Source organism: Oncorhynchus keta, chromosome 3 (genome assembly GCF_023373465.1).
Source record: "Oncorhynchus keta strain PuntledgeMale-10-30-2019 chromosome 3, Oket_V2, whole genome shotgun sequence".
Lineage (NCBI taxonomy): Eukaryota > Metazoa > Chordata > Actinopteri > Salmoniformes > Salmonidae > Oncorhynchus > Oncorhynchus keta.
The window spans coordinates 25,076,263-25,091,283 of record NC_068423.1 but is presented as its reverse complement, the minus strand read 5'-3'; the positions used below and the strand labels follow the sequence as shown (position 1 = coordinate 25,091,283).

Genomic DNA, 15,021 nt, shown 5'->3' with positions numbered 1-15,021 from the left:
GGCCCTACTTCCTCCATCAACATGGGTATGGTTCCTCGGCGTGAGGTTTACTCTGCGGTAGGCCTGGGGTAGAGCTAGGTAGGCCCTACTTCCTCCATCAACATGGTTATGGTTCCTCGGCGTGAGGTTTACTCTGCGGTAGGCCTGGGGTAGAGCTAGGTAGGCCCTACTTCCTCCATCAACATGGGTATGGTTCCTCGGCGTGAGGTTTACTCTGCGGTAGGCCTGGGGTAGAGCTAGGTAGGCCCTACTTCCTCCATCAACATGGTATGGTTCCTCGGCGTGAGGTTTACTCTGCGGTAGGCCTGGGGTAGAGCTAGGTAGGCCCTACTTCCTCCATCAACATGGTTATGGTTCCTCGGCGTGAGGTTTACTCTGCGGTAGGCCTGGGGTAGAGCTAGGTAGGCCCTACTTCCTCCATCAACATGGTTATGGTTCCTCGGCGTGAGGTTTACTCTGCGGTAGGCCTGGGGTAGAGCTAGGTAGGCCCTACTTCCTCCATCAACATGGTTATGGTTCCTCGGCGTGAGGTTTACTCTGCGGTAGGCCTGGGGTAGAGCTAGGTAGGCCCTACTTCCTCCATCAACATGGTTATGGTTCCTCGGCGTGAGGTTTACTCTGCGGTAGGCTGGGGTAGAGCTAGGTAGGCCCTACTTCCTCCATCAACATGGTTATGGTTCCTCGGCGTGAGGTTTACTCTGCGGTAGGCCTGGGGTAGAGCTAGGTAGGCCCTACTTCCTCCATCAACATGGTTATGGTTCCTCGGCGTGAGGTTTACTCTGCGGTAGGCTGGGGTAGAGCTAGGTAGGCCCTACTTCCTCCATCAACATGGTTATGGTTCCTCGGCGTGAGGTTTACTCTGCGGTAGGCCTGGGGTAGAGCTAGGTAGGCCCTACTTCCTCCATCAACATGGTTATGGTTCCTCGGCGTGAGGTTTACTCTGCGGTAGGCCTGGGGTAGAGCTAGGTAGGCCCTACTTCCTCCATCAACATGGTTATGGTTCCTCGGCGTGAGGTTTACTCTGCGGTAGGCTGGAGTAGAGCTAGGTAGGCCCTACTTCCTCCATCAACATGGTTATGGTTCCTCGGCGTGAGGTTTACTCTGCGGTAGGCCTGGGGTAGAGCTAGGTAGGCCCTACTTCCTCCATCAACATGGTTATGGTTCCTCGGCGTGAGGTTTACTCTGCGGTAGGCTGGAGTAGAGCTAGGTAGGCCCTACTTCCTCCATCAACATGGTTATGGTTCCTCGGCGTGAGGTTTACTCTGCGGTAGGCCTGGGGTAGAGCTAGGTAGGCCCTACTTCCTCCATCAACATGGTTATGGTTCCTCGGCGTGAGGTTTACTCTGTGGTAGGCCTGGGGTAGAGCTAGGTAGGCCCTACTTCCTCCATCAACATGGTTATGGTTCCTCGGCGTGAGGTTTACTCTGCGGTAGGCTGGAGTAGAGCTAGGTAGGCCCTACTTCCTCCATCAACATGGTTATGGTTCCTCGGCGTGAGGTTTACTCTGTGGTAGGCTGGAGTAGAGCTAGGTAGGCCCTACTTCCTCCATCAACATGGTTATGGTTCCTCGGCGTGAGGTTTACTCTGTGGTAGGCTGGAGTAGAGCTAGGTAGGCCCTACTTCCTCCATCAACATGGTTATGGTTCCTCGGCGTGAGGTTTACTCTGCGGTAGGCTGGAGTAGAGCTAGGTAGGCCCTACTTCCTCCATCAACATGGTTATGGTTCCTCGGCGTGAGGTTTACTCTGCGGTAGGCTGGAGTAGAGCTCGGTAGGCCCTACTTCCTCCATCAACATGGTTATGGTTCCTCGGCGTGAGGTTTACTCTGCGGTAGGCTGGGGTAGAGCTAGGTAGGCCCTACTTCCTCCATCAACATGGTTATGGTTCCTCGGCGTGAGGTTTACTCTGCGGTAGGCTGGGGTAGAGCTAGGTAGGCCCTACTTCCTCCATCAACATGGTTATGGTTCCTCGGCGTGAGGTTTACTCTGTGGTAGGCTGGGGTAGAGCTAGGTAGGCCCTACTTCCTCCATCAACATGGTTATGGTTCCTCGGCGTGAGGTTTACTCTGTGGTAGGCTGGGGTAGAGCTAGGTAGGCCCTTCTTCCTCCATCAACATGGTTATGGTTCCTCGGCGTGAGGTTTACTCTGCGGTAGGCCTGGGGTAGAGCTAGGTAGGCCCTACTTCCTCCATCAACATGGTTATGGTTCCTCGGCGTGAGGTTTACTCTGTGGTAGGCTGGGGTAGAGCTAGGTAGGCCCTACTTCCTCCATCAACATGGTTATGATTCCTCGGCGTGAGGTTTACTCTGCGGTAGGCCTGGGGTAGAGCTAGGTAGGCCCTACTTCCTCCATCAACATGGTTATGGTTCCTCGGCGTGAGGTTTACTCTGCGGTAGGCTGGAGTAGAGCTAGGTAGGCCCTACTTCCTCCATCAACATGGTTATGGTTCCTCGGCGTGAGGTTTACTCTGCGGTAGGCTGGGGTAGAGCTAGGTAGGCCCTACTTCCTCCATCAACATGGTTATGGTTCCTCGGCGTGAGGTTTACTCTGCGGTAGGCTGGGGTAGAGCTAGGTAGGCCCTACTTCCTCCATCAACATGGTTATGGTTCCTCGGCGTGAGGTTTACTCTGCGGTAGGCCTGGGGTAGAGCTAGGTAGGCCCTACTTCCTCCATCAACATGGTTATGGTTCCTCGGCGTGAGGTTTACTCTGCGGTAGGCCTGGGGTAGAGCTAGGTAGGCCCTACTTCCTCCATCAACATGGTTATGGTTCCTCGGCGTGAGGTTTACTCTGCGGTAGGCCTGGGGTAGAGCTAGGTAGGCCCTACTTCATCCATCAACATGGTTATGGTTCCTCGGCGTGAGGTTTACTCTGCGGTAGGCCTGGCGTAGAGCTAGGTAGGCCCTTCTTCCTCCATCAACATGGTTATGGTTCCTCGGCGTGAGGTTTACTCTGCGGTAGGCCTGGGGTAGAGCTAGGTAGGCCCTTCTTCCTCCATCAACATGGTTATGGTTCCTCGGCGTGAGGTTTACTCTGCGGTAGGCCTGGGGTAGAGCTAGGTAGGCCCTACTTCCTCCATCAACATGGTTATGGTTCCTCGGCGTGAGGTTTACTCTGTGGTAGGCTGGGGTAGAGCTAGGTAGGCCCTACTTCCTCCATCAACATGGTTATGGTTCCTCGGCGTGAGGTTTACTCTGCGGTAGGCCTGGAGTAGAGCTAGGTAGGCCCTACTTCCTCCATCAACATGGTTATGGTTCCTCGGCATGAGGTTTACTCTGCGGTAGGCCTGGGGTAGAGCTCGGTAGGCCCTTCTTCCTCCATCAACATGGTTATGGTTCCTCGGCGTGAGGTTTACTCTGCGGTAGGCTGGAGTAGAGCTAGGTAGGCCCTACTTCCTCCATCAACATGGTTATGGTTCCTCGGCGTGAGGTTTACTCTGCGGTAGGCCTGGAGTAGAGCTAGGTAGGCCCTACTTCCTCCATCAACATGGTTATGGTTCCTCGGCGTGAGGTTTACTCTGCGGTAGGCCTGGGGTAGAGCTCGGTAGGCCCTTCTTCCTCCATCAACATGGTTATGGTTCCTCGGCGTGAGGTTTACTCTGCGGTAGGCTGGAGTAGAGCTAGGTAGGCCCTACTTCCTCCATCAACATGGTTATGGTTCCTCGGCGTGAGGTTTACTCTGCGGTAGGCCTGGGGTAGAGCTAGGTAGGCCCTACTTCCTCCATCAACATGGTTATGGTTCCTCGGCGTGAGGTTTACTCTGCGGTAGGCCTGGAGTAGAGCTAGGTAGGCCCTTCTTCCTCCATCAACATGGTTATGGTTCCTCGGCGTGAGGTTTACTCTGCGGTAGGCTGGGATAGAGCTAGGTAGGCTAAAAGAGACGATAATGCTACCAAGTACCACCGATTACATCACCACTACACAGGCAGGCACCACCGATTACATCACCACTACACAGGCAGGCACCACCAATTACATCACCACTACACAGGCAGGTACCACCGATTACATCACCACTACACAGGCAGGCACCACCGATTACATCACCACTACACAGGCAGGTAACCACCGATTACATCACCACTACACAGGCAGGTACCACCGATTACATCACCACTACACAGGCAGGTACCACCGATTACATCACCACTACACAGGCAGGTAACCACCAATTACATCACCACTACACAGGCAGGTACCACAGATTACATCACCACTACACAGGCAGGTACCACCGATTACATCACCACTACACAGGCAGGTAACCACCGATTACATCACCACTACACAGGCAGGTAACCACCGATTACATCACCACTACACAGGCAGGTTACCACCGATTACATCACCACTACACAGGCAGGTAACCACCGATTACATCACCACTACACAGGCAGGTACCACCGATTACATCACCACTACACAGGCAGGTACCACCGATTACATCACCACTACACAGGCAGGTACCACCGATTACATCACCACTACACAGGCAGGTACCACCGATTACATCACCACTACACAGGCAGGTAACCACCGATTACATCACCACTACACAGGCAGGTAACCACTGATTACATCACCACTACACAGGCAGGTACCACCGATTACATCACCACTACACAGGCAGGTGATTCAACCTACAAGGACATTATGAAACACTACTCCTCCTTGTCAAATTGCCTCTGCTTGAAACCATAAGGCAAGAGAGTCAGTGCCATAACCTGGTTACAGACGCAGGTGAGGAGCTGTTAAGTTGTTAGGTGGCGGCTTTGACAGATCCTTACCGATTCATCCAGGGCGAAACGCAAGCAGCCATGTTCGTACAGCACAAAGAACCTCCGTTGCCATTTCTGTCGGGAGAGAGAGAGACAACGTTACTACGTCTGTCTGCAGAGAGAGAGAGACAACGTTACTACATCTGTCTGCGGGGAGAGAGAGACAACGTTACTACATCTGTCTGCGGGGAGAGAGAGACAACGTTACTACATCTGTCTGCAGAGAGAGAGACAACATTACTACATCTGTCTGCAGAGAGAGAGAGACAACGTTACTACATCTGTCTGCAGAGAGAGAGAGACAACGTTACTACATCTGTCTGCAGAGAGAGAGAGAGACAACGTTACTACATCTGTCTGCAGAGAGAGAGACAACGTTAATACATTTGTCTGCGGGGAGAGAAAGAGACAACGTTACTATATCTGTCTGCGGGGAGAGAGAGAGAGACAACGTTACTACATCTGTCTGCAGAGAGAGAGAGAGAGACAACGTTACTACATCTGTCTGCAGAGAGAGAGAGAGACAACGTTACTACATCTGTCTGCGGGGAGAGAGAGAGACAACGTTACTACATCTGTCTGCAGAGAGAGAGAGAGACAACGTTACTACATCTGTCTGTCGGGAGAGAGAGAGACAACGTTACTACATCTGTCTGCAGAGAGAGAGAGAAACAACGTTACTACATCTGTCTGCGGGGAGAGAGAGAGAACGTTACTACATCTGTCTGTCGGGAGAGAGAGAGACAACGTTACTACATCTGTCTGCGGAGAGAGAGACAACGTTACTACATCTGTCTGCAGGGAGAGAGAGACAACGTTACTACATCTGTCTGCAGGGAGAGAGAGAGACAACGTTACTACATCTGTCTGCAGAGAGAGAGAGACAACGTTACTACATCTGTCTGCAGGGAGAGAGAGAGACAACGTTACTACATCTGTCTGCAGAGAGAGAGAGACAACGTTACTACATCTGTCTGCAGGGAGAGAGAGAGACAACGTTACTACATCTGTCTGCAGAGAGAGAGAGACAACGTTACTACATCTGTCTGCAGGGAGAGAGAGAGAGACAACGTTACTACATCTGTCTGCAGAGAGAGAGAGAGAGACAACGTTACTACATCTGTCTGCAGGGAGAGAGAGAGACAACGTTACTACATCTGTCTGCAGGGAGAGAGAGAGAGAAAACGTTACTACATCTGTCTGCAGGGAGAGAGAGAGACACAACGTTACTACATCTGTCTGCAGGGAGAGAGAGAGACAACGTTACTACATCTGTCTGTCGGGAGAGAGAGAGACAACGTTACTACATCTGTCTGTCGGGAGAGAGAGAGAAAACGTTACTACATCTGTCTGCAGAGAGAGAGAGACAACGTTACTACATCTGTCTGCAGAGAGAGAGAGACAACGTTACTACATCTGTCTGTCGGGAGAGAGAGAGACAACGTTACTACATCTGTCTGCAGGGACAGAGAGACAACGTTACTACATCTGTCTGCAGGGAGAGAGAGAGACAACGTTACTACATCTGTCTGCAGGGAGAGAGAGAGACAACGTTACTACATCTGTCTGCAGGGAGAGAGAGACAACGTTACTACATCTGTCTGTCAGGAGAGAGAGAGACAACGTTACTACATCTGTCTGTCGGGAGAGAGAGAGACAACATTACTACATCTGTCTGCAGAGAGAGAGAGAGACAACGTTACTACATCTGTCTGCAGAGAGAGAGAGACAACGTTACTACATCTGTCTGTCGGGAGAGAGAGAGAAAACGTTACTACATCTGTCTGCAGAGAGAGAGAGACAACGTTACTACATCTGTCTGCAGAGAGAGAGAGACAACGTTACTACATCTGTCTGTCGGGAGAGAGAGACAACGTTACTACATCTGTCTGCAGGGAGAGAGAGAGACAACGTTACTACATCTGTCTGCAGGGAGAGAGAGAGAGACAACGTTACTACTTCTGTCTGCAGAGAGAGAGAGACAACGTTACTACATCTGTCTGTCGGGAGAGAGAGAGACAACGTTACTACATCTGTCTGCAGGGAGAGAGAGAGAGACAACGTTACTACTTCTGTCTGCAGAGAGAGAGAGACAACGTTAGTACATCTGTCTGCGGGGAGAGAGAGAGACAACGTTACTACATCTGTCTGCAGAGAGAGAGAGACAACGTTACTACATCTGTCTGTCGGGAGAGAGACAACGTTACTACATCTGTCTGCAGGGAGAGAGAGAGAGACAACGTTACTACATCTGTCTGCAGAGAGAGAGAGATAACGTTACTACATCTGTCTGCAGAGAGAGAGAGACAACATTACTACATCTGTCTGTCGGGAGAGAGAGAGACAACGTTACTACATCTGTCTGCAGAGAGAGAGAGAGACAACGTTACTACATCTGTCTGTCGGGAGAGAGAGAGACAACGTTACTACATCTGTCTGCAGGGAGAGAGAGAGACAACGTTACTACATCTGTCTGCAGGGAGAGAGAGAGACAACGTTACTACATCTGTCTGCAGAGAGAGAGAGAGACAACGTTACTACATCTGTCTGTCGGGAGAGAGAGAGACAACGTTACTACATCTGTCTGCAGAGAGAGAGAGACAACGTTACTACATCTGTCTGCAGAGAGAGAGAGACAACGTTACTACATCTGTCTGCAGAGAGAGAGAGACAACATTACTACATCTGTCTGCAGGGAGAGAGAGACAACGTTACTACATCTGTCTGCAGAGAGAGAGAGAGACAACGTTACTACATCTGTCTGTCGGGAGAGAGAGAGACAACGTTACTACATCTGTCTGCAGGGAGAGAGAGACAACGTTACTACATCTGTCTGCAGAGAGAGAGAGAGACAACGTTACTACATCTGTCTGCAGGGAGAGAGAGACAACGTTACTACATCTGTCTGCAGGGAGAGAGAGACAACGTTACTACATCTGTCTGCAGGGAGAGAGAGAGAGACAACGTTACTACATCTGTCTGCAGAGAGAGAGAGACAACGTTACTACATCTGTCTGCAGGGAGAGAGAGACAACGTTACTACATCTGTCTGCAGAGAGAGAGAGACAACGTTACTACATCTGTCTGCAGGGAGAGAGAGAGACAACGTTACTACATCTGTCTGCAGGGAGAGAGAGAGAGACAACGTTACTACATCTGTCTGCAGGGAGAGAGAGAGACAACGTTACTACATTTGTCTGCAGAGAGAGAGACAACGTTACTACATTTGTCTGCAGAGAGAGAGAAACAACGTTACTACATCTGTCTGCAGGGAGAGAGAGAGACAACGTTACTACATCTGTCTGCAGGGAGAGAGAGAGACAACGTTACTACATCTGTCTGCAGGGAGAGAGAAACAACATTACTACATCTGTCTGTCGGGAGAGAGAGAGACAACGTTACTACATCTGTCTGCAGGGAGAGAGAGAGACAACGTTACTACATCTGTCTGCAGAGAGAGAGAGAGAGACAACGTTACTACATCTGTCTGCAGAGAGAGAGAGACAACATTATTACATCTGTCTGCAGGGAGAGAGAGAGAGACAACGTTACTACATCTGTCTGCAGGGAGAGAGAGACAACATTACTACATCTGTCTGCAGAGAGAGAGAGACAACGTTACTACATCTGAAGACGTGTTTAGGAACAGCCTATGATCTAATACTGTATGTCTGCAGGGAGAGAGAGGAAGGGTGTTGGGCTGAAACATGCCACCGGACTACTAGTGTGTAGTAACATAGTGAGACAAGCTTCAAGATACAAGGGACGGCAGGTAGCCTAGTGGTTAGAGCGTAGGGACGGCAGGTAGCCTAGTGGTTAGAGCGTAGGGGCGGCAGGTAGCCTAGTGGTTAGAGCGTAGGGGCGGCAGGTAGACTAGTGGTTAGAGTGTAGGGGCGGCAGGTAGACTAGTGGTTAGAGTGTAGGGGCGGCAGGTAGACTAGTGGTTAGAGTGTAGGGGCGGCAGGTAGCCTAGTGGTTAGAGTGTAGGGGCGGCAGGTAGACTAGTGGTTAGAGTGTAGGGGCGGCAGGTAGACTAGTGGTTAGAGTGTAGGGGCGGCAGGTAGCCTAGTGGTTAGAGTGTAGGGGCGGCAGGTAGACTAGTGGTTAGAGTGTAGGGGCGGCAGGTAGCCTAGTGGTTAGAGTGTAGGGACGGCAGGTAGACTAGTGGTTAGAGTGTAGGGGCGGCAGGTAGACTAGTGGTTAGAGTGTAGGGGCGGCAGGTAGCCTAGTGGTTAGAGTGTAGGGGCGGCAGGTAGACTAGTGGTTAGAGTGTAGGGGCGGCAGGTAGACTAGTGGTTAGAGTGTAGGGGCGGCAGGTAGACTAGTGGTTAGAGTGTAGGGGCGGCAGGTAGCCTAGTGGTTAGAGTGTAGGGGCCGCAGGTAGACTAGTGGTTAGAGTGTAGGAGCGGCAGGTAGACTAGTGGTTAGAGTGTAGGGGCGGCAGGTAGCCTAGTGGTTAGAGTGTAGGGGCGGCAGGTAGACTAGTGGTTAGAGTGTAGGGACGGCAGGTAGACTAGTGGTTAGAGTGTAGGGACGGCAGGTAGCCTAGTGGTTAGAGTGTAGGGACGGCAGGTAGCCTAGTGGTTAGAGTGTAGGGACGGCAGGTAGGCTAGTGGTTAGAGTGTAGGGACGGCAGGTAGCCTAGTGGTAGACTGTAGGGACGGCAGGTAGCCTAGTGGTTAGAGTGTAGGGGCGGTAGGTAGCCTAGTGGTTAGAGTGTAGGGGCGGCAGGTAGCCTAGTGGTTAGAGTGTAGGGGCGGCAGGTAGCCTAGTGGTTAGAGTGTAGGGACGGCAGGTAGCCTAGTGGTTAGAGTGTAGGGACGGCAGGTAGCCTAGTGGTTAGAGTGTAGGGACGGCAGGTAGCCTAGTGGTTAGAGTGTAGGGGCGGCAGGTAGACTAGTGGTTAGAGTGTAGGGACGGCAGGTAGACTAGTGGTTAGAGTGTAGGGGCGGCAGGTAGCCTAGTGGTTAGAGTGTAGGGACGGCAGGTAGCCTAGTGGTTAGAGTGAAGGGACGGCAGGTAGCCTAGTGGTTAGAGTGTAGGGACGGCAGGTAGCCTAGTGGTTAGAGTGCAGGGACGGCAGGTAGCCTAGTGGTTAGAGTGTAGGGACGGCAGGTAGGCTAGTGGTTAGAGTGTAGGGACGGCAGGTAGCCTAGTGGTTAGAGTGTAGGGGCGGCAGGTAGCCTAGTGGTTAGAGTGTAGGGGCGGCAGGTAGCCTAGTGGTTAGAGTGTAGGGGCGGCAGGTAGCCTAGTGGTTAGAGTGTAGGGACGGCAGGTAGCCTCGTGGTTAGAGTGTAGGGACGGCAGGTAGACTAGTGGTTAGAGTGTAGGGACGGCAGGTAGACTAGTGGTTAGAGTGTAGGGACGGCAGGTAGACTAGTGGTTAGAGTGCAGGGACGGCAGGTAGCCTAGTGGTTAGAGTGCAGGGACGGCAGGTAGCCTAGTGGTTAGAGTGTAGGGACGGCAGGTAGCCTAGTGGTTAGAGTGTAGGGACGGCAGGTAGCCTAGTGGTTAGAGTGTAGGGACGGCAGGTAGCCTAGTGGTTAGAGTGTAGGGGCGGCAGGTAGACTAGTGGTTAGAGTGTAGGGGCGGCAGGTAGCCTAGTGGTTAGAGTGTAGGGACGGCAGGTAGCCTAGTGGTTAGAGTGAAGGGACGGCAGGTAGCCTAGTGGTTAGAGTGTAGGGACGGCAGGTAGCCTAGTGGTTAGAGTGCAGGGACGGCAGGTAGCCTAGTGGTTAGAGTGTAGGGACGGCAGGTAGGCTAGTGGTTAGAGTGTAGGGACGGCAGGTAGCCTAGTGGGTGGAGTGTAGGGGCGGTAGGTAGCCTAGTGGTTAGAGTGTAGGGGCGGCAGGTAGCCTAGTGGTTAGAGTGTAGGGGCGGCAGGTAGCCTAGTGGTTAGAGTGTAGGGACGGCAGGTAGCCTCGTGGTTAGAGTGTAGGGACGGCAGGTAGACTAGTGGTTAGAGTGTAGGGACGGCAGGTAGACTAGTGGTTAGAGTGTAGGGACGGCAGGTAGACTAGTGGTTAGAGTGTAGGGACGGCAGGTAGACTAGTGGTTAGAGTGTAGGGACGGCAGGTAGCCTAGTGGTTAGAGTGCAGGGACGGCAGGTAGCCTAGTGGTTAGAGTGTAGGGACGGCAGGTAGCCTAGTGGTTAGAGTGTAGGGACGGCAGGTAGCCTAGTGGTTAGAGTGTAGGGACGGCAGGTAGCCTAGTGGTTAGAGTGTAGGGACGGCAGGTAGCCTAGTGGTTAGAGTGTAGGGGCGGCAGGTAGCCTAGTGGTTAGAGTGTAGGGACGGCAGGTAGACTAGTGGTTAGAGTGTAGGGGCGGCAGGTAGCCTAGTGGTTAGAGTGTAGGGGCGGCAGGTAGCCTAGTGGTTAGAGTGTCGGGGCGGCAGGTAGTCTAGTGGTTAGAGTGTAGGGATGGCAGGAAGCCTAGTGGTTAAAGTGTAGGGGCGGCAGGTAGACTAGTGGTTAGAGTGTAGGGACGGCAGGTAGACTAGTGGTTAGAGTGTAGCGTCAGTAACCAGAAGGGTGCTAGATCGAATCCCTGAGCTGACAAAGTAAAAATCTGTCGTTCTGCCCCCTGAACAAGGCAGTTAACCCACTGTTCCTAGACAGTCATTGTAAAATAAGAATTTGTTCTTAACCTACTTGCCAAGTTAAATAAAGGTACAATTTTCAAAAAACAACTAATGACATGACGACCCTGCAGTGGACCCTCAGGTCTACATCCACTGTAAACAAACACTACCGACGCAGGTTCAGAGTCCATTTCTCTGACTCTATTGATCATCGGTCTGTAGTGTTTCAAGCTCTTCCATTACGCTCCGAACAAGATCGAGCTTCCTAAGTGGATTTTAAAAACCCCATGAAAACCTCCTGCTGGTCCACATCCACTCATCCCCTCATCCACTCATCCCCTCATCCACTCATCCCCTCATCCACTCATCCCCTCTCTCACTACAGGGTTCTGCTGCCTGGGGAATGGTGTTCGGTGAATGGTCCACGTTCACTCATCCCCTCTCTCACTACAGGGTTCGGCTGCCTGGGGAATGGTGTTCGGTGAATGGTCCACGTTCACTCATCCCCTCTCTCACTACAGGGTTCTGCTGCCTGGGGAATGGTGTTCGGTGAATGGTCCACGTTCACTCATCCCCTCTCTCACTACAGGGTTCTGCTGCCTGGGGAATGGTGTTCGGTGAATGGTCCATGTTCACTCATCCCCTCTCTCACTACAGGGTTCTGCTGCCTGGGGAATGGTGTTCGGTGAATGGTCCACGTTCACTCATCCCCTCTCTCACTACAGGGTTCTGCTGCCTGGGGAATGGTGTTCGGTGAATGGTCCACGTTCACTCATCCCCTCTCTCACTACAGGGTTCTGCTGCCTGGGGAATGGTGTTCGGTGAATGGTCCACGTTCACTCATCCCCTCTCTCACTACAGGGTTCTGCTGCCTGGGGAATGGTGTTCGGTGAATGGTCCACGTTCACTCATCCCCTCTCTCACTACAGGGTTCTGCTGCCTGGGGAATGGTGTTCAAATGGTCCACGTTCACTCATCCCCTCTCACTACAGGGTTCTGCTGCCTGGGGAATGGTGTTCGGTGAATGGTCCACGTTCACTCATCCCCTCTCTCACTACAGGGTTCTGCTGCCTGGGGAATGGTGTTTGGTGAATGGTCCACGTTCACTCATCCCCTCTCTCACTACAGGGTTCTGCTGCCTGGGGAATGGTGTTCGGTGAATGGTCCACGTTCACTCATCCCCTCTCTCACTACAGGGTTCTGCTGCCTGGGGAATGGTGTTCGGTGAATGTTTATCATGTGACTACAGTGCTACGGAACAGCGAACATGCATACTAACCCATCCCCCACTTCATGTGAGCGTACACACACACACACACACACACACACACACACACACACACACACACACACACACACACACACACATCATGGGTGCTCTTACCCGGGATCTTTGCATGGGATTGTTAAAGTCTGTTCCCTCGGGGGCCAAGCACAGCCATCCGCCATAAATAGGTTTGGCCTGTAAAACACAAGAGAACAGAGCAATTTAGACGAGCATTAACATTGAGGGGGGAGGGGGAAAGCAGTGAGAGAGAAAGTCTGGGTGAATGAGTAGAGAGAGACCTTCAAGGCGAGGCCGTCTTAAAACCACACCGGTTAGCGAGCCTGTGAGCGTAATCAGCACCATTTGATGCTACAATCCACTGCCTTTCCGTTCAAATAGCTTCGATGAGTCTAGAATGAAGCTTTCTGTGTGAACAACAACAGCGCCTGCCTATTAATCTATATTCACCTCACGGAAGTTGTTTTGAGCCAAAAAAACATTCTTGTTCCCAACGAAAACACAGAGGAGCAGTTCAGAAAGATGTGGAAACATAAACACGGAGACAGAGTTCCCACAGGGCCGAGGGGGAGAAACATTTCAAATGGGTGCTCTTTGTACTCTATTGAAAAACTCCTGTCTGTCTCTAATTTTGACTGTTAAACATTACCAAGAAGCAGCTGTCAGGCCTGTTGGGCTCCTTTTCCCACTCTGAACCCTTAAATTCCAGGCTAGCGTCTCCCCTGCAGCAGAGAAGTGTAGGATTATTAGTCTGCGGGGGATTTTGACCATATTGCTAGCTTGCCCGCGCCCCTGTATATCAGTCATAAATCCACATGTGCCTTGTTTCAGCTTGCGAAGACTGACTGACTAATGTGTCTACAGAGACAGGTAGATGAAGTGGTGCCTTTTAAAAAGGTGATAGGTGGTTGAGGTAAACGTGTCAGGACATAGTCCTTAGACATCTGATAAGAAGAGTCTGGTGGCCTCCCGAGTGGTGCAGTGGTCTCAGTGCTAGCTGTGCCACTAGAGATTCTGGGTTAGAGAGTCCAGGCTCTGTCGCAGCCGGCCGCGACCGGGAGACCCATGGGGTGGCGCACAATTAGCCCGGCGTCGTCTGGGTCAGGGGAGGGTTTGGCCAGCAGGGATGTCCTTGTCCCATCGTGCACTAGCGACCCCTGTGGTGGACCGGGTGCAGTGCACACTGACACGGTTGCCAGGTGTACAGTGTTTCCTCTGACACATTGGTGCGGCTGGCTTCAAGGTTAAGTGGGCATTGTGTCAAGAAGCAGTACGTCTTGGTTGGGTCGCGTTTCGGAGGACTCACGGCTCCCAACCTTCGTCTCTTCCGAGTCCGTACAGAGTTGCAACAATGAGACAAGACTAACTACCAATTGGAAACCAGGAAATTGGGGTGAAAAAGGGGTACAAATGTTATTATATAATAAAAGAACAATCTGGCATTTAGACTGATGATTAGCATACACCAGACACGACCCAAAATGGATGTTTCCTGTCCTCAGATCCTATATAGGGGTGGAAGACAGCCTAGCAATTAAGAGCGGTGGGACAGAAACCGAAAGGTCACTGGTTCGAATCCCCGAGCTGTTTCAGTTGTGCCCTTGAGCAAGGCACTTAACCCTAAATTGCTCCGGGGTCACCGTCAATAATGGCCGACCCCAGGATGTGACCCCACTCTTCGAGGGCGCCTCAGAGGGAGTGGGGTATGAAAAAAACACATAGGACAAATACTATTCTATTATTATAGCTATATGGGCAATGTGATCCCATATGAGCCCATACCACACAGGTAAGAGGTGTTTTATAGCATAGTAAACTATTTCTCCATTGGTCGAGAGACAGCTGCAGAGAGAAACAGATCGATCGAGAAAGAGACTAACAGGAGAGAATGAGAGAGAGACAAAAGGAGAGGTAGAGAGAACGAGTGAGAGAGACTGACAGGAAAGAATGAGAGAGAGACAAAAGGAGAGGTAGAGAGAACGAGTGAAAGAGACTGACAGGAGAGAATGAGAGAGAGACAAAAGGAGAGGTAGAGAGAACGAGTGAAAGAGACTGACAGGAGAGAATGAGAGAGAGACAAAAGGAGAGGTAGAGAGAACGAGTGAAAGAGACTGACAGGAGTGAATGAGAGAGAGACACAAAAGGAGAGGTAGAGAGAACGAGTGAGAGAGACTGACAGGAGAGAATGAGAGAGAGACAAAAGGAGAGGTAGAGAGAACGAGTGAGAAAGACTGACAGGAGAGAATGAGAGAGAGACAAAAGGAGAGGTAGAGAGAACGAGTGAGAGAGAGACAAAAGGAGAGGTAGAGAGAACGAGTGAGAAAGAGACTGACAGGAGAGAATGAGAGAGAGACAAAAGGAGAGGTAGAGAGAACAAGTG

At 51.6% G+C, this 15,021-nt stretch overlaps 1 protein-coding gene and 2 long non-coding RNA genes across 4 annotated transcripts in view; 2 read left to right on the top strand and 1 right to left on the bottom strand.

The window, feature by feature from the left end:
* LOC118376059 (myosin phosphatase Rho-interacting protein-like) overlaps positions 1–15,021 on the bottom strand; it is a 110,677-nt gene that overhangs the window by 82,774 nt on the left and 12,882 nt on the right. The window contains exons 2-3 of the mRNA XM_052493714.1: positions 12,741–12,818; positions 4,785–4,850 (exon numbers count right to left, since the gene is read on the bottom strand). Of these exons, the coding sequence (XP_052349674.1) occupies positions 4,785–4,850; positions 12,741–12,818 (144 nt within the window). The remainder of the gene's footprint in view (positions 1–4,784; positions 4,851–12,740; positions 12,819–15,021) is intronic.
* Positions 294–2,295, top strand: LOC127915096 (uncharacterized). The gene is made up of 3 exons (XR_008090177.1): positions 294–1,255; positions 1,578–1,769; positions 2,251–2,295. It is a non-coding gene; the product is annotated as an uncharacterized LOC127915096 (long non-coding RNA).
* LOC127915095 (uncharacterized) lies at positions 8,323–11,676 on the top strand. Of its 2 annotated transcripts, XR_008090175.1 has the most exons (4): positions 8,323–9,347; positions 9,380–9,442; positions 9,635–10,018; positions 10,627–11,676. It is a non-coding gene; the product is annotated as an uncharacterized LOC127915095 (long non-coding RNA). The 2 variants fall into 2 exon arrangements; XR_008090176.1 differs by lacking the exon at positions 9,635–10,018 and having other exon boundaries at positions 10,307–11,676.